General features: G+C 49.3%; 1 protein-coding gene across 1 annotated transcript; it reads right to left on the bottom strand.

The window, feature by feature from the left end:
- Positions 1-9,254: 9,254 nt before the first annotated feature.
- LOC308277169 (histone-lysine N-methyltransferase SETMAR-like) lies at positions 9,255-12,269 on the bottom strand (the record flags this gene model as incomplete). Its single annotated transcript, XM_080716292.1, has 2 exons — positions 9,255-10,022; positions 12,153-12,269. The coding sequence occupies 2 exons, from the start codon at positions 12,267-12,269 to the stop codon at positions 9,255-9,257; spliced, it is 885 nt and encodes a 294-aa protein (XP_080572418.1).
- Between the last annotated feature and the right edge of the window lie 7,699 nt (positions 12,270-19,968).

Raw genomic sequence — 19,968 nt, 5'->3', positions numbered from 1 at the left:
TAGGGCCCTTTCTATAGCTCGACCACTTCCTCTTGCCCCTATCCTCCTAGTTATTGCTGATTAGGGGAAGCATCTGGGTTTAATTATCTGCAATATTTCTTTGTGCATGCCGTGTTGCAAATACCGATCCCACTCTTGACGTCCCCATTTGTGGCCTGGCACACATATGTCTTCTTGCCCGAGTGTGTCCTCTGGTGGATGATGAGGCGGAACTTCTGGCTAAAGCCTCTGTCACACTCACTGCACACATATGGCTTCTCGCCTGAGAGTGTCCTCTGGTGGATGATGAGCTGCAACTTCTGGCTGAAACTTTTTCCACACTCACTGCATACATACGGCTTCTCATCTTAGTGTGTCCTCTGGTGTCTGGTGAGTATGGGCTTCAGGCTTAAGCCGTTCCACACTCACTGCACACGCAGGGGTTCTCGCCCAAGTGTGTCCTCTGGTCGATGATGAGGTGGGACTTACGTTTACAGCCTTGCCCACACTCGTGGCACTGGAGAATTTCCCAGGCCACCCCAGAGGCCACCAGGTAGCTCCCAGCATCACATCAGAGCACTGGGGATGGAGGAGAGCCCGGCTCAGACGAGGACCCCCAAAGACTCTGACAAAGTGCTGAGGAGGGCAGAAGGCCTAGGTCTTGGAGCAGTTGCCTGTGGCCAGCGCAGACTGCGTTCCAGCAAGATGACCGGCCTGCTCAGTCACCAGAGGACACACTCGGTGGAGAAGCCATACGTGTGCGGTGTGTGTGGGAAGGGCTTCAGTCTGAAGACGTGCCTGACCAGGCACCAGAAGCTGCACTTGTGGAAGAAGCCCTTTGTGTGTGGCGAGTGCTGGCGACGCTTTACATGGAAGGCCTCCCTCATCATCCACCAGAGGACGCACTCAGGCGAGAAGCCGTATGTGTGCCAAGAGTGCGGGCGAGGCTTCAGGCTGAAGTTTATTCTCACCATCCACCAGAGGACGCACTTGGGCGGGAAGCCGTTTGTGTGCCAAGACTGCGGCAAAGGCTTTACTCTGAAGTCGACCTTGGTTAGACACCAGATTATCCACTCAGGCAAGAAGCCCTACATGTGCAATGAATGCGGGCGAGGCTTTAACCGTAAGTCCAACCTCATCATCCACCAGAGGACGCACTCGGGCGAGAAGCTGTACATGTGCCAGGACTGCGGCAAAAGATTCAGCCAGAAGTCCAAACTCATCTACCACCAGAGGGTACACTCAGGCAATAAGCCATACCTGTGCCATGAGTGTGGGCAAGGCTGTAAACGCAAGTCCTACCTCATCATCCACCAGAGGACACACTCGGGTGAGATGCCCTATGTGTGCAGGGAGTGTGGCAAAGGCTTCATCGAGAAGTCCACACTCACCAGACACCAGAGGGTACACTTAGGTGAGAAACCATACGTTTGCCACAAGTTTGGGCAATGCTATAACCACAAGTCCCACCTCATTCACCAGAGGACACACTTGTGTGAGAAGCCCTACTTGTGCAGCAACTGTGGCAAAGGCTTCAGCCAGAATTACAGTCTCACCATCCACCAGAGGACACACTCGTGTGAGAAGCCATATGTGTGCAGAAGTGTGGCAAAGGCTTCACTCGGAATTCCAGTCTCACCAAACACCAGAGGGTGCACTCAGACTAGAAGCCCTACGTGTGCAGTGAGTGTGGCAAGGGCTTCATCCATAAGTCCAAAGTCACCATTTACCAGAAGACACACTCGGGCGAGAAGCCCTATGTGTGCAGTGAGTGTGGCAAGGGCTTCAGCCGTAAGTACCACCTCATCATCCACCAGAGGATACACTCAGACGAGAAGCCATATGTGTGCAGCAAGTGTGGCAACGGCTTCAGCCTGAAGTCCATACTCACCAGACACCAGAGGACACACTCAGATGAGAAGCTGTATGTATGCAGTGAGTGTGGAAAGAGCTTCAGCTGGAAGTTGCAGCTCATCATCCACCAGAGGACACACTCAGGTGAGAAGCCATATGTGTGCAGTGAGTGTGGCCAAGGCTTTAGCCGGAAGTTGCAGCTCATCATCCACCAGAGGACACACTCAGGTGAGAAGCCGTACGTGTGCAGCGAGTGTGGCCAAGGCTTTAGCCGGAAGTTGCAGCTCATCATCCACCAGAGGACACACTCAGGTGAGAAGCCGTAAGTGTGCAGTGAGTTTGGCAAAGGCTTCATCGAGGAGGCCAGACTCACCATCCACCAGAGGACACACTAAGGGAGAAGCTGTACGTGTGCAGCGAGTGTGACAAAAGCTTCAGCCAGAAGTCCTACCTCACCATCCACCAGAGGACACACTCGGGCGAGAAGCTGTGCGTGTGCAAGGAGTGCGGCAAAGGATTCAGTTAGAAGATCTACCTCATCATCCACCAGAGGACACACTCGGGTTAGAAGCACTATGTGTGCCACGATGTGAGCGAAGTTTGAACCAAAAGTTCCACTTTCTGCCACCTCTGATTCCTCTTCCACCTCTGATTCCTCTTCCACCTCTGATTCCTCTGCCACCTCTGATTCCTCTTCCACCTCTGATTCCTCTTCCTAGGCATTTGCATGCGTGAAAGATTCACGCGCAAAAAATTGGCTGGCTTAAGCAAGGCCGGGATCAGAGCCTGCCGTGAGGCAAGGCTGGTGCTGGGGCCTCCAAGGCCGGGATCAGAGCCTCCTGAGGGGTTAGGCTGATGCCGGGCCCAGCAGCTGGCATCAGAGTCTTCCATGAGGCAAGGCCGCTATTGACGCCTCTGAGGCCAGGATTGGTGCCTGCCGAGGGGTTAAGCTGGTGCTGGAGCTAGCGAGGCCGGCATTGGAGCCTGCCGTGAGACAAGGCCAGTGCTGGGGCCTCCGAGGCCGGGATTGGAGCCAACTGAGGGGATAGGCCAGTGTCAGGGCCAACCAGACCATTATCGGGGCCTCCCATGAGGCAAGGCCGCTGCTTGAGCCAGCAAGGTCTGGATCAGTCCACCGGGTAGCCAGGCTAAAACTGGGGCCGTCAAGAGTGGGATCGGTATTTGCAACGCGGCATGCACAAAGAAATATTGCAGAAAATTAAAACCAGATGCTTCCCCTAATTAGCAATAACTAGGAGGATAGGGGCAACGGGAAGAGGTCGAGCTATAGAAAGGGCCCTATAGTGAAGCAATTAAGATGACCAATCAGAGGGTATGGAAAAGGGGAGGATGGAGCCTCTTTAAAAAGCAGGAGGTACATAAACAAATGTTTCAAAGTTAATCACCAAACAAGCATGGGATCGAGGGAGGGGGAGGGAATGGGATGGGGCTGGATGAGGGCTAATTGGATGATGTGTGCTTGTATATCCTCTCAAGTCTTGTATTCCAATGTGATGTATGATTACAATGCACCAATAAAAATAATTTTTAAAAAATTTGGCTGGCTTAAAGAAAGCAGAGCCCCGAGGGAAAGTGTTGTCTTTGGCCAAAGTACTCCCCCACTCCTAGATATTCTTTCATAACTATTATTCTTTTGGTAATGATTCTTTTAACTTTCCACATGAATTGCTCCGGTGATATAAGATCAGGACTGTGAGAGAAACTGAGTCTGTGGAAAATAAATTTTCTAGTAATTTGTCTAAGCCTCTAAATGCCAAGACATCCTGCTGCCTCGGCATCTATGTGTTGAGACCCCACTCCACATAGTAATCGGCAAGGACGCCCCGAGAAGGAGGTATCGTCTCTGGCTAAAGTACCCCCCACCTTTAGATACCCTTCACTATTATTTCTTTTAACTTTCTACACGAATTGCTCCAGTGATGTGAAATTAGGACTATAAAAAGAAACTGAGTCCGTGGAGATAAACTTTCTAATAATTTGTTTAAACGTCCTTGGCTCTGCTCAACAATAATGAGAGACTGGCCAGAATTCAGGTACTGTGATAAGCACCCCAGCTGCAGCAATCACAAATGGCCTCCGACCTTCATCGTTAACTCTGGCAAATCCTGCCAAGAGACAGAGAAAAACCTTGTGTGTGACCTTAAAGAAACAACTTAGCTGCCCGAATACAATAGACCCAAAGAAAAAGACTGTTAACTTTTACCTCAGTGTGAGCACTCCAGGAGACAGAAAAAATGGCCGCATAGTTAGAAATGAATATGACAGAATAAAGGACAGACATTCTAAATATATATATGTATGAAGAAAAAGAAATACCGTAAGAGTAAGAAAAGCATTTTTGCATGAAAAAGAGCTTATCATAAGAAAGTCCCAACTGGGAAAGAAAGGAATTAGAAAGTTAGAAGCAGGTTGCAGAGAGTTTGTGACAGGGAAGTGGATTATTAAAGATAAGTGGATTCTTTTAATAGGCTTGTTGTTTAAAAAAGAGTGCTCAGCAGTTAAGAAAATACATCTGACAATTAGAACTAAAAACCTTGTGGTGTTGTTTGTGGTATTTTGTCTGCCAAACTGTGTTGTGAGTATGCTTAAGCTTTCAGATTCAGAAGATAAGATGCCAATACCTGAATTACCAAATCTCCCCACACTTGTTATATGAACTGAGCCCAAAAGATGGAAAGTTCCAGGAAGGGTTAAAAGAAGATTCCCCTGAGAAGCTCCCAAGCCTCGACTATCCTGGGAGGCTGCCACCTGGAGCTGCTTATCTGCAAGACCTTGGAGAGAAACAGAAGTTAATTCTTCAAAGGCCAACAGCCAGCTGAGAGACACCCACCCCCCTTTCTCTTAACTTTACTGGTGAAGTGTATAAATTTCTTGGGTTTTTCATAATAAAGTGTCATTGGCTCAAGAAGCCTTTGTCCACTTCAGGTTTCTTTTCCAAAACGTCGTAACTAAAAAACTTGAGGAATTCATAGAGGGAAAGGAACCGCTGCAGATAAGGATCTGCAGAACGCCGCCTGCCTTTTGACCCATCTTTCTGAGGCCCCCGACCGCTAGTGGACTTGCCCCCCACAGAACTGAGCTAGTCGGTAACATCTAAACACCCTCGGCTTTGCTCAAAGACGTAATTCTAGTCAGAATTCAGATCCTGTGGAAGCATTCCTGCTACAGCAATTACAAATGCAGAATTCCTCCCTATCTGTGACCTTCATTCTAATCATTACAATAGAGCAGAGAGCTAGGAGGAATCTTGACCTTTGCACCTAGTAATAGCACTGCCTGGAGACAGGGCGACACCACCTGGTTAAAATAGTTATGACAGAACAAAAGACAGATATAATAAAAACTTCATGTTGTTTTTTGGGCCCTGTCTACTAAAATATATTTTAAGTGTTTAATATATCTTAAGCTTCAGCATTAAGACAGCAGATGGTATTGCAGACAAAATCCAACAGATATTCATTGAAATCCTCTAAATCATCATAAATGTACACGGATTTGCCTACGCCAACTACATGTATGAAAGCTGGAATCTCCGACTTCGTCCCTATGCAGCTCAAAGGAGGTTGCTAGATAGAGAAGGACTTAGGACTAAGCCCCAGGAATAAAAGGTTCCAAAAGGGTTAAAGGAAACTCTTAAAAACTGAATTCTTCAAGGGATTTTGGATGTGACTTTTGTTCTTCTGGAATTTGCCCACTAAAAGCCTCTGCAGCTGCAAGGCCAAGGCAAGGCCAAAGGGGCTGACTTGAAGCACAAGACCCACCTGCAGGGTCACGGGACTGATTTCAATCACAAAGACCTGGGATGTCACAGGCCTTCTTTTGTCTTGTTCAGGGTTGGTGATTTACATGTATATCTCACTATTGTTTTTTGGGTGTTTGCACTTTACTACTAGGGAATCACGGGGAAATAGGGAAGTACAAAAAATCTTGTGCCTAGAATAAAGTGTCAATTGCACAAGAGGCATTTGTCCGTGTCAATCGTTTCAGATTTTTTTTTTTCCCGGAGAGGTATCTCCACTTTTAGCTCTGTGAACAGGAACTTAAAGGAGTTTATTTCATAAAAAAGGGAAAAAATCGCTGCAGAGAAGTGGCTGCAGAACTATAACCGAAACCTTTGCCCACCTTTCTGAGAAACTCGGTCCCGAACGGACTCAGTGCCCATATTCAGTGCCCAGCTGAGCCAGTCTGCCGCAACTTCCCACCCATGTGAAGACACACTTGGCGAGAAGCCATATGTGCCTCGAGTGCGGCAGGTGAGGCTTTAGGTGGAAGTCCCACTTCATCGTCCACGAGAAAAAGCACTGCAGAGAGAAGCCGGACGTGTGCCACGAGTGCAGCAAAGGCTTCAGCCAGGAGTCCATCTCTGTTGGACACTAGTGGACACACTCGAAGGAATAGCCGTAGTGGAGGTCACTGTTTAGCATTTACTTTTCTTTGGGGATCATCTCAGCGAGAGCGAGACTGACCTCTAGTGGAGGTTAATGTATTGAATTATACTTTTCTTTGGGGATCATCTCAGCGAGTTTAGACTCCACTGTAGTGGAGGTTAATGTATTGCATTTTACTTTTCTTTGGGGATCATCTCAGCGAGAGCGAGACTGCCCTCTAGTGGAGCTTACTGTTTTTCATTTTACTTTTCTTTGGGGATCATCTCAATGAGAACGAGACTGCCCTCTAGTGAAGGTTAATGTGTTGCATTATACTTTTCTTTGGGGATCTTCTCAGCAAGGAGACTGCCTGTTACTGGTGGTTAATGTATTGAATTACAATTTTCTTTGGGGATCAAATCAGCGAGAACAACACTGCCCTCTAGTGGAAGTTAATGTTTTGCATTATACTTTTCTTTGGGGAATCGTGTCAGAGAGAACAAGACTGCAGTGCAATGAGGTTAATGTACTGCACTTTACTTTTCTTTGGGGATCATCTCAAAGAGAATGAGATGGCCCTCTACTGGAGGTTAATGTATTGCCTTATACGTTTCTTTGGGGATCATTTCAGTGGCTGCGAGACTGCCCTCTAGTGGAGGTTAATGTATTGAATTACACTTTTTGGGGGGGATGATCTCAGCAAAAACAACACTGCCCTCTAGTGGAAGGTAAAGTTTTGCATTATACTTTTCTTTGGGGATGATCTCAGCGACAATGAGACTGCCCTCTAGTGGAGGTCAATGTATTGCATTGTACTTTTCTTTGGGGATCATTTCAGCGACGTGACTGCCCTCTAGGGGAGGTCAATGTATTGCATTTTACTTTTCTTTGGGGAATCATGTCAGGGAGAACAAGACTGCACTGCAGTGAGGTTAATGTATTGCCTTATACTTTTCTTTGGGGATAATTTCAGCAAGAACAAGACTGTCCTCTACTGGAGGTTAATGTATTGCATTTTACTTTCTTTGGGGATCATCTCAGCGACTGTGAGACTGCCCTCTAGTGGATGTTACTTATTGCATTATACTTTTCTTTAGGAATCATCACAGCCAGAACGAGACTGCCCAGGAGTGGAGCTTAATGTATTGCATTATACTTTTCTTTGGGGATTATTTTTTGATTGATCAAAACTCATTGCAGCGGGGCGTGGTGGCGCACGTTTGTAATCCCTGCGCTTGGGAGGCTGAGACAGGAGGATCACGCAGGTTCGAAGCCAGCCTAGCTGGCTTAAGAGACCCTGTTTCAAAAAAAAAAAAAGTATGAAAGAGGTCTGGGAATTTAGCCCGGAGGTAGAAGGGTTTCCAGGAACCCCAGTAACCCCCCCCCAAAAAACCCTTTGCAACAATGCACCAATAAAAAAATTAAAAACAAGCTGAGCGTGGTGGCGCACACTTGTAATCCCCGCGCTTGGGAGGCTGAGACAGGAGGATCACGCAGGTTCGAAGCCAGCCATGCTGGCTTAAGAGACCCTGTTTCCAAATTTTAAAACAATATAAAATAGGTCTGGGAGGTGGAAGGGCTTCCAGGAACCCCAGTACCACCAAAAAAAAAAAAAAGTCTGGGAGTATAGTCCAGAGGTTTCCTCCCCCAGTACCACACACACACACAATCAAAATTTCCATCCTCCTGTCCCAGCCTCCTAAGTGCTAGGATTATGAGTGTGTGCCACCACACCTGGCTTGAATTTTTCATTTTGAAGCAGAGTCTCACTAAGTTACGGAGCCCTTGCTAAGTTGCTGAGGCTGGCCTTGAACCTGTGATTCTCCTGTCTCAGCCTCCCGGAACTAGGGTTTTCTTGAATCATGGCTGGATTTGGTACAAAAGCCCAATAATGGCAGCTTAAACAAAAAAGACTGTTTCTTCTAAAGAAACAGCGCTGTGAGATCAGAACGTAGCGTTTTCCACAGTACCGATACTCATACCACCTTCTACCTTGCTGATTTGTTCAACACACCCTTGCTTTTTCCTCCTCCTCCTCCTCCTCCTCCTCCTCCTCCTCCTCCTTCTCCTCTTCTTCTTCCTCTTCCTCTTCTTTTGTGGTACTAGGGATGGAATCTAGGGGCATTCGACCTCCAAGTGACATCCCCAGCCCTATTTTTTATTCTTTATTTATTTTTGGTGGTACTGGGGCTGGAACCCAGAGGCTTTCTACCTCCGGGCTATACTCACAGACCTATTTTATATTTTATTTGGAAACAGGGTCTCACTAAGTTGCTGAGAGCCTCACTAAGTAGCTGAGGCTGGCTTCGAACCCATGCGATCCTCCTGTCTCAGCCTCCCAAGTGCTGGGATTACAAGCGTGCACCCACCACGCTCAGTTTGCATGATCCTTGTTTTGTTTTGGTGGTCCCGGGGCTCCTGGAAGCCCTTCTACCTCCGTACTACACTCCCAGACCTATTTTATATTTTATATTTCATTTGGAAACAGGATCTCTTACGCCAACTCGGCTGGCTTCAACCTGCGCGATCCTCCTGTCTTCGCCTCCCAAGCGCGGGGATTACAAGCGTGCGCCACCACTCCCGGCTTGCAGGACCCTTTCTGAGGATCACCTTGGAGTGTGGCCTGCTAGGATTGCTTCCCCTACCCCGGCCGTCACATACACATTTCTGCTTATAGGATGAAAGAAGAGAAGGGCAAGATACCCAACTTAAGGACACATAATTTTTTGCTTTTATCCTGCAAGCAAGAAAACACTTAGTCGCGTCTAACTGGGAAAGCGAGTATTCTGAACAGTTATGTATCTATGTAAAAACAAAGAGGAAAAGAAAGCAACCAGGCATGGTGGGATGCGTTCGCAGTCCCGGTACGGGTTGGATTCGGTGCGAGAGCCCAGTACTGGTAGCTTCAACCAGGAGACTGTTTCTCCTAAAAGATCAGAGCTGTGAGATCCGAGCGTGGACTGGGAGGCTGAGCCAGGAGGGGCGCGGGTTCGAGGCCAGCCTCTGCCTGCACTCTTCCTGATGGACGCCTGGCTAAGGGCAGTACAGTGAACCGTCAAAAGGCAGGAACCCGGCACACGCTGCGGCCCCGCAGGAGCAGGGTTTCCGCAGCTGCCCGCCCTGGGGCCTCTCTTCTTCGCCCCCTTCCACGGGGTTGAGGAACCTTCCCGAATAGTCGTAAGAGAGTTCTTCTCCCGGGCCGATGGCCGTGGCTGCGAAGAGGGCCAGTTTAGGTACCATCGAGTCGACTCGGACGGGGACCATGACCAGGTTGGGCTGGCAGGAGTGGTTCAGGAACCGGCCGGCGTTGCCGATGAACGTGGGGTCCACGAAGGTCTCCAGGACCGGCCCGCCACACACGTGCTCCCTGACGGCGATGATGTAGTTGGGGTCCTGCCTCTTCTGCGAGTGAGTTCTCCTCCGCGCTTCCGAGGCGCCCAGGACCTCGCCGGCGTATTCACAGACGAATCTCCCTTTGGGTATCCACTCCAGGGTCCGCAGCCCCCAGCCCTTTCCGTCCGTCTTGAACACCTGCAGGCGGAACTGCAGCCCCCTCTGGACCACTCTGTTTGTGCAATGGTCCGCACACTGGCACAGGGCGTTGCATTCAAAGACGGGCCTGGAGTACTTGGCTCCCGGGCCTAGCACCCTGAGGCACAAGTGCTCGTCATAGTTCTCGTCCTGGCGGAGGCAGGGGCAAGAGCCGGGGAGGCAGGGGGCGGCGCCGCACCTGCAGCCGGGAAAGGTTATCAGAGTGGGGTCCGTGGCTGCTCCAGGTCCCATGACGTGATCCGGGGTGTACTGTCAACGTAGAAACGGTGCAAGTCAGCGTGAGACACGCCAGCAAAAGTACAAATAGAGCCGGGCGTGGCGGCGCACGCTTGTCATCCCAGCATTCGGAAGGCCGAGACAGGAGGATCACGGTTCTCAGACAGCCTCAGCTACTTAGCGAGGCCCTTTGCAACTCAGTGAGACCCTGTTTCAAAATAAAGAATTAAAAAAAGTAGGGTTGGGAGTGTCGTTCGGAGGTAGAATGCCCCTTGGTTCCAATCTCGGTACTGCAAAAAAAAAAGTTTATATATATATATATATATATGTATATATAATAGACAAATATTTTCATTATTATTAGTTTTATTATTGGTGGTACTGGGGTTCCTGGAAATCCTTCTACCTCCGGGCTGCACTCCCAGACATATTTTATATATATATTTTTGGAAACAGGGTCTCTTAAGGCAGCACAGCTGGCTTCGAACCAGATTGATCCTCCTGTCTCCGCCTCCCAAGTGCAGGGATTACAGGTGTGCGCCACCACGCCCGGCAACAAGTATTATTTTCATGAGCATTTTGGAAACTATAACGAGTGAAGCAAAACCCATGGCTTTATGGACAGTAATGATTATGATGATTCTAAAAAGAATAGTTATATAAATTAATTTATTATTACTATTATATTTTGGTGGTACTGGGGTTCCTGGAAGCCCTTCTACCTCCGGGCTACACTCCCAGATCTATTTTTATATTTTTATTTGGAAACAGGGTCTCTTTAGCCAGCAAGGCCGAACCAGCGCGATCCTCCTGTCTTCGCCTCCCAAGCGCGGGGATTACCAGCGTGTGCCACCACGCCTGGCGTTTATTCTTAAATGAGTTAATTTCATCCTTAAAATAAAGTGAGTTCTTTTATTTCATTTTGCGGGTCTGGGGATGGAACCGAGGGGCATTCTACCTCCGAGCTACACCCCTAGCCATATTTTTTATTCTCTATTTGGAAACAGGGTCTCACCATGTTACAGAGGACCTTACTAAGTAGCCGAGGCTGTCTGCTAAGTGTGATCCTCCTGGATCTCAGCCTCCTAAGTACTGGAATTACAAGCATATGCCACCACGCCCAGCCATTTTTAGTTTTTTGGGCTGGGAGATGGGGGTCTGGCTGTGTTGCTGAGACTGGCCTCAATTAAGGAAACTCCTGCCTAATTCCTGAGTAGCCAGAATTAGAGGCCTAGACCGCGGTGTCCAGTTTAAATGAGTTAACTTCAATACATACATCAGGCCAATAGTTCTCCAAACGGCAGGTGTGAAGAGAGCTGCTATGATTTAAACTGTACCCTGGAGGGTTTGAAGGCTTTGCAGAAGCTAATTTATATTTGCCCAAGAATTCCAAGCAAGAGGAAGGCATCAGCCTCGGCCAGGTGTGACTTCTTAGAGCCGTTATTTATTTATTTTTTAACATCAGGCAGACTCATTAATAGGTCTTAACCCTTATTCTACATATAAGACTTTGGAGAACAGAGAGGTAAATGATTTTCTCTGGATGCTTCACCGTGTTGTCAACAAAAAGTTGGACAAAAAGGGATCCTTGACGTCAAGGAATCAGCAGTCTACAGACTGCAGAGGGCAAGATCCTTGCGAAGGTCTGACGACAGGTTTATAAAGACCTCAGCCTGTGCCTCTTAAGAACTTTGCACGTGCCAACAGCTCTGAAACTGGATAAGGAAAAGGTGGGGAGGAATTTTAAAATGCCACCTGTGGACGCCTCACCCCTACCAGAGCAGCCGCCGAGCCCCGCCCTGCAGCCTAGCCCCGCCCCCGGGGCAGGGCGCGGCTCTCCGGCACATAGCCACGCCCCTAAGTGCCTAGCCCCGCCTCTACCCAGGAGGATGCCAGCCCCGCCCTGTGGGGGTTGCTTGCCACTCCCACGTACCTAGCCCCGCCCCTCACTGGATAGGCACGCCCCTCCCTGGGAGGGCAGCACGCAGGTGTCTTGGGCGTCTGGCCCCGCCCTCTGGTTAGCCCCGCCCCCAAGGGGAGGGCAGCACGAGGCTGTCTCGGGCATCTAGCCCCGCCCCCTGGCTAACCACGCCTCTACCCGGGAGATTGGCAAGCAGAGTGGCAGGGCATCTATTCCCGCCCCCTGACTAGCCACCCCCTTACCTGGAAGGGCGCTGGCCCCGCCCCCGGCGGCCACACGCTCACGGGCAAGTTCTCCAGGCCTCCCGCTATATCCAGATGATCTATTTGAGCCGCAGGTGTCCCTTCAGAGGCTGCCATCCCAGAAGGTCACTTCCTCTCTTTAACTTCCGTGACACCGGCCGCCTGGTGGAGCCTCCTTCCTTGACAGGCGGCGCCTCGCGGAGGATGCTGGGAACTGTAGTCCGCGGCCGCGCTGCCTCACGGGAGTTGTAGTTTGCACGGCCCCAGCAGAGGCCTGAGGGGCGGGGGCTCGCTGCACTTGTTTGGAGGGCACAGTCATCTGCACTGGGTAGAGGGCCCGTGTAGAGGGCTGCTCAAAAAGTGGTTACGAGCTAAGCACTGTGGCACACACCTGCAATCCCGGTTCTAGAGACTCTGTCAAAATAAGGGATGAAAAATAGGGCTGGGGGTGTAGCTCGGAGGTAGAATGCCCCTGGGTTCCATCTCCACACCTGAAAAAAAAAAAGAAATTTAAGAAGTCTTTTCTCAAAAAAAAAAAAAAAAAGTTGCCCCGGGGTTCCATCCCCACACCTGGAAAAAAAAAAAAAAAAAAAGAAATTTAAGAACTCTTTTCTCTAAAAAAAGAAAGTTGTTTCTCACTGAGGTATATTTTGACAATTCTCAAACCCAAATACATGAACACCTGCACTGGACAATTAAGTAAGTGGACAGCAGAAGGTAGGGTTCAGACTTCTCACTATTGAAGCACATCATAGAATTAACTTTTTTTTTTTTTTTCTTTTTTGGCAGTACTGGGGATGGAACCCAGGGGCATTCTACGTCTGAGCTACACCCCCAGCCCTATTTTTTATTCTTCATTTTGAAACAGGGTCTCACTGATTTGCAGAGGGCCTAAGTACCTGCAGCTGGCTGCGAACTGCGTTCCTCCTGTCTTAGCCTCCCGAATGCTGGGATTACAAGAGTGCCCACCACGCCCGGCTTAAGATGCTCTAGATTTTATTCTACTACGGTGCTGCTTCAAAATTCAGGACCTTATTATCTCTGTCAAGTGTGTGTGCAGATGTTTTAAGAACATTGAAGTAAAAATGCACATCTAACTACAGTGTTATTACAGAGATAGGATAACATACAATACATAGGATAATACAGAGATAGGATAACAGAGATACAATACATGCTTTATTAAAAAGCAGATCATGCTGTAATTGCAGTGTTTGGGAGTCTGAGACAGGACGACACAGATATTTGAGAGCTAAGAGTAAAGCAAGAAAGGGAACATCACAGACCGCAAGAGAAGAGGCAGCTGAGGTGGGACTTGTTAGGAGGAAGCCGTTCTTCCTGGAGATTCCTCCTCTGACTTGAAATCTCTCGATATAGTTCCTAGAGTCTCTCTCCACACAGAAGCAGACTTTATGATCTATGAGTGACTCGATCCTTACGCCTTCCAAGGACTTAATTCTTGCATAATAGTGGACCTAAGATTTCAAAATATCTGTTATTTATTTCTTATAAACATGTCAAAGTTCCAGATCTGTAATGAAGCAAAATTAAAATAAAGGCCACAAAACACAAAGACATTCTGAGACCACTGATGGAAGGTGCTTTTTATTACATTTCGTGGAATCGTAAAGAGGTTGACTACTGGTCCTCTCCTCCACCCTCACTTTCAAAGAGAACACAAGGGGCCCGAAGACTGCCCCAGACAGGCCTCTGAGTGGAGCTGGAGTGGCGGCTTGCGGTGGGCGCGCTGCATCCTCCTAGGTCTGCTGAGGGAGCCTTCTGGCCCCAGCCCTGCCCACAGCCCCTGCACGCACGAGGATCCTCCCCCCGCTGTGGCACCTGATGCAAGGCCAGGTGTGACCTGTGGCTAAAGCCTCGGCCACACTCTCTGCACACGCACGGCCTCTCTTCCAAGTGCACCCGCTTGTGTGTGAGTGAGGCTGACTTGCTGCTGAAGCCCAGGCGGCACTGCCGGCACGTGTACGGCTTCTCCCGCGAGTGCTTCCTCCGGTGCTGATGAGCCCTGCCTGGTGGCTGAAGCCTCGGCCGCACTCCTGGCACACGTAAGGCTGTTCCTTCGAGTGTGTCCACTAGTGTCTAACAGAGATGGAATCCTGGCTGAAGCCTTTGCTGCACTCGTGGCACACATACAGCTTCTCTCTGCAGTGCTTCTTCTCGTGGACGATGAAGTGGGACTTCCGGCTAAAGCCTCACCTGCCACACTCGAGGCACATGTATGGCTTCTCACCGAGTGCGTCCTCCCAGGGATGGGAGGTGGAGCTTCTGCTTAAAACTTTGCTAGCATCGTGGCACACGTAGGGCTTCTAACCCGAGTGTGTCCTCTGGTGGATGATGAGGTAGGACTTCTCGTTGAAGCCTTTGCCACACTCACTGCACACGTATGGCTTCTCCCCGAGCATGTCCTCTGGTGGACGATGAGGTTGTACATCACGCTGAAGCCTTTGCCACACTCACTGCACACATAGGGCTTCTTGCCCGAGTGTGTCCTCTGGTGTCTGGTGAGTGCGGACTTATGGCTGAAGAATTTGCCACACTCACTGCACACATATGGCTTCTCACCCGAGTGTGTCCTCTGGTGGACGATGAGGTTGGACTTCACGCTGAAGCCTTTGCCACACTCACTGCACACATAGGGCTTCTCGCCCGAGTGTGTCCTCTGGTGGATGATGAGGTAGGACTTCTCACTGAAGTATTTGTCACACTCACTGCACACGTAGGGCTTCTCGCCTGAGTGTGTCCTCTGGTGTCTGATGAGTGTGTTCTTCGCGCTAAAGCCTTTGCCACACTCACTGCACATGTAGGGATTCTCACCTGAGTGTGTCCTCTGGTGTCTGATGAGTGTGGTCTTCTCGCTGAAGCCTTTGCCACACTCACTGCACACGTAGGGCTTATCGCCCGAGTGTGTCCTCTGGTGGACGAAGAGGTTGGACTTAATGCTGAAGCCTTTGCCACACTCACTGCACACGTAGGGCTTCTCGCCCGAGTGTGTCCTCTGGTGGTTGATGAGCTGGAACTTATGGCTGAAGCTTTTGCCACACTCAATGCACGCGTAGGGCTTCTCACCTGAGTGTGTCCTCTGGTGGATGGTGAGGTGGGATTTCTGGCTGAAGCCTTTACCACACTCGCTGCAAACGTAGGGCTTCTCGCCCCAGTGTGTCCTCTGGTGGATGATGAGGTAGGACTTCTCGCTGAAGCCTTTGCCACACTCGCTGCACACGTAGGGCTTCTCACTCGAGTGTGTCCTCTGGTGGACGAAGAGGTTGGACTTAATGCTGAAGCCTTTGCCACACTCACTGCACACGTAGGGCTTCTCACCTGAGTGTGTCCTCTGGTGTCTGATGAGTGTGGTCTTCTCGCTGAAGTCTCTGCCACACTCACTGCACACGTAGGGCTTCTCGCCCGAGTGTGTCCTCTGGTGGTTGACGAGGTGGTAATTCCGGCTGAAGCCTTTGCCGCACTCACTGCACACGTAGGGCTTCTCGCCCGTATGTGTCCTCTGGTGGATGATGAGGTGGGACTTACAGTTAAAGCCTCGCCCGCATTCAAGGCACACGTAGGGCTTCTCGCCTGAGTGTGTCCTCTGGTGGATGATGAGATGGGACTTATGGTTAAAGCCTCGCCCGCATTCAAGGCACATGTAGGGCTTCTCGCCTGAGTGTGTCCTCTGGTGGATGATGAGGTTGGACTTACGGTTAAAGCCTCGCCCGCATTCAAGGCACACGTAGGGCTTCTCGCCTGAGTGTGTCCTCTGGTGGATGATGAGGTTGGACTTACAGTTAAAGCCTCGCCCGCATTCATTGCACACGTAGGGCTTCTCGCCTGAGTGGGTAATCTGGTGTCTAACCAAGGTCGACTTCAGAGTAAAGCCTTTGCCGCAGTCTTGGCACACAAACGGCTTCTCGCCGAAGTGCGTCCTCTGGTGGATGGTGAGAATAAACTTCAGCCTGAAGCCTCGCCCGCACTCTTGGCACACATAGGGCTTCTCGCCTGAGTGCGTCGTCTGGTGGATGGTGAGAATAAACTTCAGCCTGAAGCCTCGCCCGCACTCTTGGCACACAAACGGCTTCTCGCCTGAGTGCGTCCTCTGGTGGATGATGAGGGAGGCCTTCCGTGTGAAGCGTCGCCCGCACTCGCCACACACAAAGGGCTTCTTCCATGAGTGCAGCTTCTGGTGCCTGCTCAGGCACGTCTTCAGACTGAAGCCCTTCTCACACACACCGCACACATATGGCTTCTCCCCCGAGTGTGTCCTCTGGTGACTGAGCAGGCCGTTCATCTTGCTGGAACGCAGTCTGCGCTGGCCACAGGCAACTGCTCCAAGACCTAGGCCTTCTGCCCTCCTCAGCACCTTGTCGGAGTCTTTGGGGGTCCTCGTCTGAGCCGGGCTCTCCTCCATCCCCAGTGCTCTGATGTGATGCTGGGAGCTACCTGGTGGCCTCTGGGGTGGCCTGGGAAATTCTCCAAAAGTAGTTTTCTTGGGCCTACCAAACCGAGACTTGGAGCCTTCTCTGTCTTGATCTTCTGCTCTGTCACTCCAGGATCTATCATCCGAGGCTCGCTGCTCCTTCTGGTCCTCCACGTGTGGGTCCCCAGGTGCAACAAGTCTTTCTGCACATAAGCATGTGAAGATGCAGGGGCAGTGGCCACACAGCACATTTTGCTCCAGAGATTTCTGGTTGGAGAAATCAGGAGGGCAGAGAGTAATAGAGTACAGGGGCGGGTTTGGTCCTGCCAGAGAAAGAGAAGCCCAAGTCAGATGGAAATCATTTGATGGTGAGACTTGACCACATTCTTCATATCCTTAATAGTAAATGTTACTGACCAAGAGGTAGGTTCTTTCTTTCTTTCTTTCTTTCTTTCTTTCTTTCTTTCTTTCTTTCTTTCTTTCTTTCTTTATTTGGTCTGGGGTTGAAACACAGAGACATTTGACCTCCAAGCTACACACCCTGCCCAATTTTTTATTCTTGTTATTTTGAAACAGGGTCTCACTGAGTTGCAGACGACCTCACTAAGTAGCTCAGGCTGTCTGCGAACTGCAATCCTCAGGTCTCAGCCTCCCAGATGCTGGGATTACAAGCGTGCGCCACCACGCCCGGCTTCAGGAGGTACTGTATATGACCAACTTTCCAGCCCAACAGTACAGCTCAACAGACAGGGGACAGCAAAGGCATCACAGGCACTTTTGGGTATATAAATAGGGACAACATCGACAGTCTACATGATTCTCACTACGATAACCTTCCAACGCACAGCAACACACACAGAAACCAACCTGAAACTTTTGTTCTTTTTTCTCACTGAGAGCTAGCTAACCAGTGAACTGTGCTCATCTCATCAAGAGATAGGCAGAGGGCACAGTCATCTGCACTGGGTAGAGGGCCCGTGTAGAGGGCTGCTCAAAAAGTGGTTACGAGCTAAGCACTGTGGCACACACCTGCAATCCCGGTTCTAGAGACTCTGTGTCAAAATAAGGGATGAAAAATAGGGCTGGGGGTGTAGCTTAGAGGTAGAATGCACCTGAGTTCCATCCCCAATACTGGAATAAGAAAAAGAATAAAAAACAGGGCTGAGAGTACAGCTTGGAGGTAGAATGTCCCTCGGGTCAATATCTAGTACCACAATAAATGATTACATACATACATACATACATACATAACTACATACATACATAAATAACATCTGAGCCGGGTGTGGTGGCTCACGCTTGTAATCCCCGTGCATGGCAGGTGGAGAAAGAAGGGTCACGCTAGTTCAAAATCAGCTGTGCTGACTTAAGAGATCCTATTTCCAAATAAAAAATATAAAATAGGTCTGGGAGTGTAGCCCGGAGTTAGAAGGGCTTCCAGGAACCCCAGTACCACAAAATACAATAAATAAAATAAATAAAATAAATATAAAAATATATAAATAAAAAAATAACACCTTAAATAAAAACTCATGGTCTAAGTTGGGATTGGTGGTGCATGCATGTAATTTTAGTATTTGGGAGGCAGCAACAGGAGGATTTCGGTTCAAGGACAGCCTCTGCGACTTGGTGAGGCCCTTCACAACTTAGTGAGACCCTGTTTCACTAAGAGTAGGGCAGGGGTGTTGCTCAGAGGTAGAATGAACCTAGGTTCAATCTTCATGACCACAAAAACTTAAAAATGCAAAGGAAAATTAGACAAGAGTCACTGATACCTGAGAACTGCTGCGCTCTTAGGTTTTATATCAAGTAGTACTTGATGAAGAAGAATACGGAAAGTTAAGGATGTATATGATACTTGGAACAGGGGTCAGTCAACTTTTTCTTAATGAAACTAAATAGTTTAAGTTTTAAGGGCTGAAAGAAAAAATGAAGGACATTATATTAATTTTTACATAACCTTTTTTTTTTTGGTCCTCGTAATGGAACTCAGGGACACTGTACCCCCGATCCAAACCCCTAGCTGTATTTTTTAAGTCTTTTCATTTATTTATTTATTTATTTATTTATTTATTTATTTATAAAGAGGGTCTCACTGAGTTGCGAAGGGCCTCGCTAAGTAGCTGGAGCTGCCAGTGAACCATGATCCTCTCATCTCAGCCTCCCCAAGACTGGGATTACAAGCGTGCGCCACCACGCCTGGCAGTTTACATAACCATGGAAAAGTGTACAAACCACTCTTAGCTTCAGTTGCTTTGAGCACTCCGCTTAAATTTCTCAACTGACTTTTAAGCTTTATGTCTCCCACTGGGCTTTGTTTTCTTTACATCATTCAGTGTCTGCTCTATTCTTCTTGATCTTTTCTAAAAAGATGTTAACAAAAGAGAAAAAAAAAACCCACAAACATGTACAAGAGTTACCCCGGGAAGGCCAGGGCTTCCTGGAGGAGGAAGGCGACAGGAGACCCAGGGAAGCGCTCACGGGGTGAGGATGAGGTCTGGAGGGGAGGCCGAGCCAGGCAACGTGAACGCAGGCCGAGAGCTCCAGAGGCAGCTCCCTGCACTCGGGCTCGGCGCCGCCTCCCTCCGGCCTCTCGGCTGCTCACACCCTGCATCCTGGAGCTCACTGGCCCAGTTTCCTGCCACTCACCCGCACGGGAGGCTGGCGCGCATCTGCTCTCTTCTCTCCACGCCTCTTTCCCTTGCTCCAGCTGGGCGATCAGCTTTGGCTTAGAAAACGCAATTCCTGCACACAGGAAAGGAAGACAAGATGACCTTACGTCGTGGGTCAAGGGCCAGGGAAGAATTCAGAGGCAAGGCAGGTGAGGAGCTTGAAAGGGTGCGGCAAGGACCTGAACGAGTGGGGCCGATCCACTCACGGAGGCGCTGATTCTGTTCCAAGCCAGGTGGATGAACACCGCTGTCAACCATCACGGAAAATAGGTTACTAAGGAAGAGAGCCCAGCTCAGAGGAAAAGGCCCAGAAATTCAGAGTATCAGCCAGAGCGCATGTGCGTGTGCACACACACACACACACACACACACACACACACACACACATTTTGAATTTGACAAAACCTTACCTTCAAGAGAGAAACAAAATATTTTTGGTATTGAGTGCTACCCAAAGATCCAGTTAAAAATAAACATTGCTAGCCAGGCATGGTGGCACACACTTGTGGTCCCAGTACTTAGAAGACTGTGACAGGAGGATCTCATGTTTGTGGCCAGCTCAGTAACTTAGTGAGGTCCTGTTTTAAAATAAAATAGCGCTAGGGGTGCAGCTTGGAGGTAGAATGCCCCTGGGTTTAATCTCCAGTACCATAAAGAGAGCAACAGAAAGAGAGAGAGAGAGATAGAGGGACATTGTTGCCTCAAATATATCCTCAAC

The sequence above is a fragment of the Muscardinus avellanarius genome (genome assembly GCF_963383645.1).
Source record: "Muscardinus avellanarius genome assembly, chromosome: 19".
Lineage (NCBI taxonomy): Eukaryota > Metazoa > Chordata > Mammalia > Rodentia > Gliridae > Muscardinus > Muscardinus avellanarius.
The sequence above is the reverse complement of the archived record's forward strand: the minus strand, read 5'-3'. Positions and strand labels throughout refer to the sequence as shown.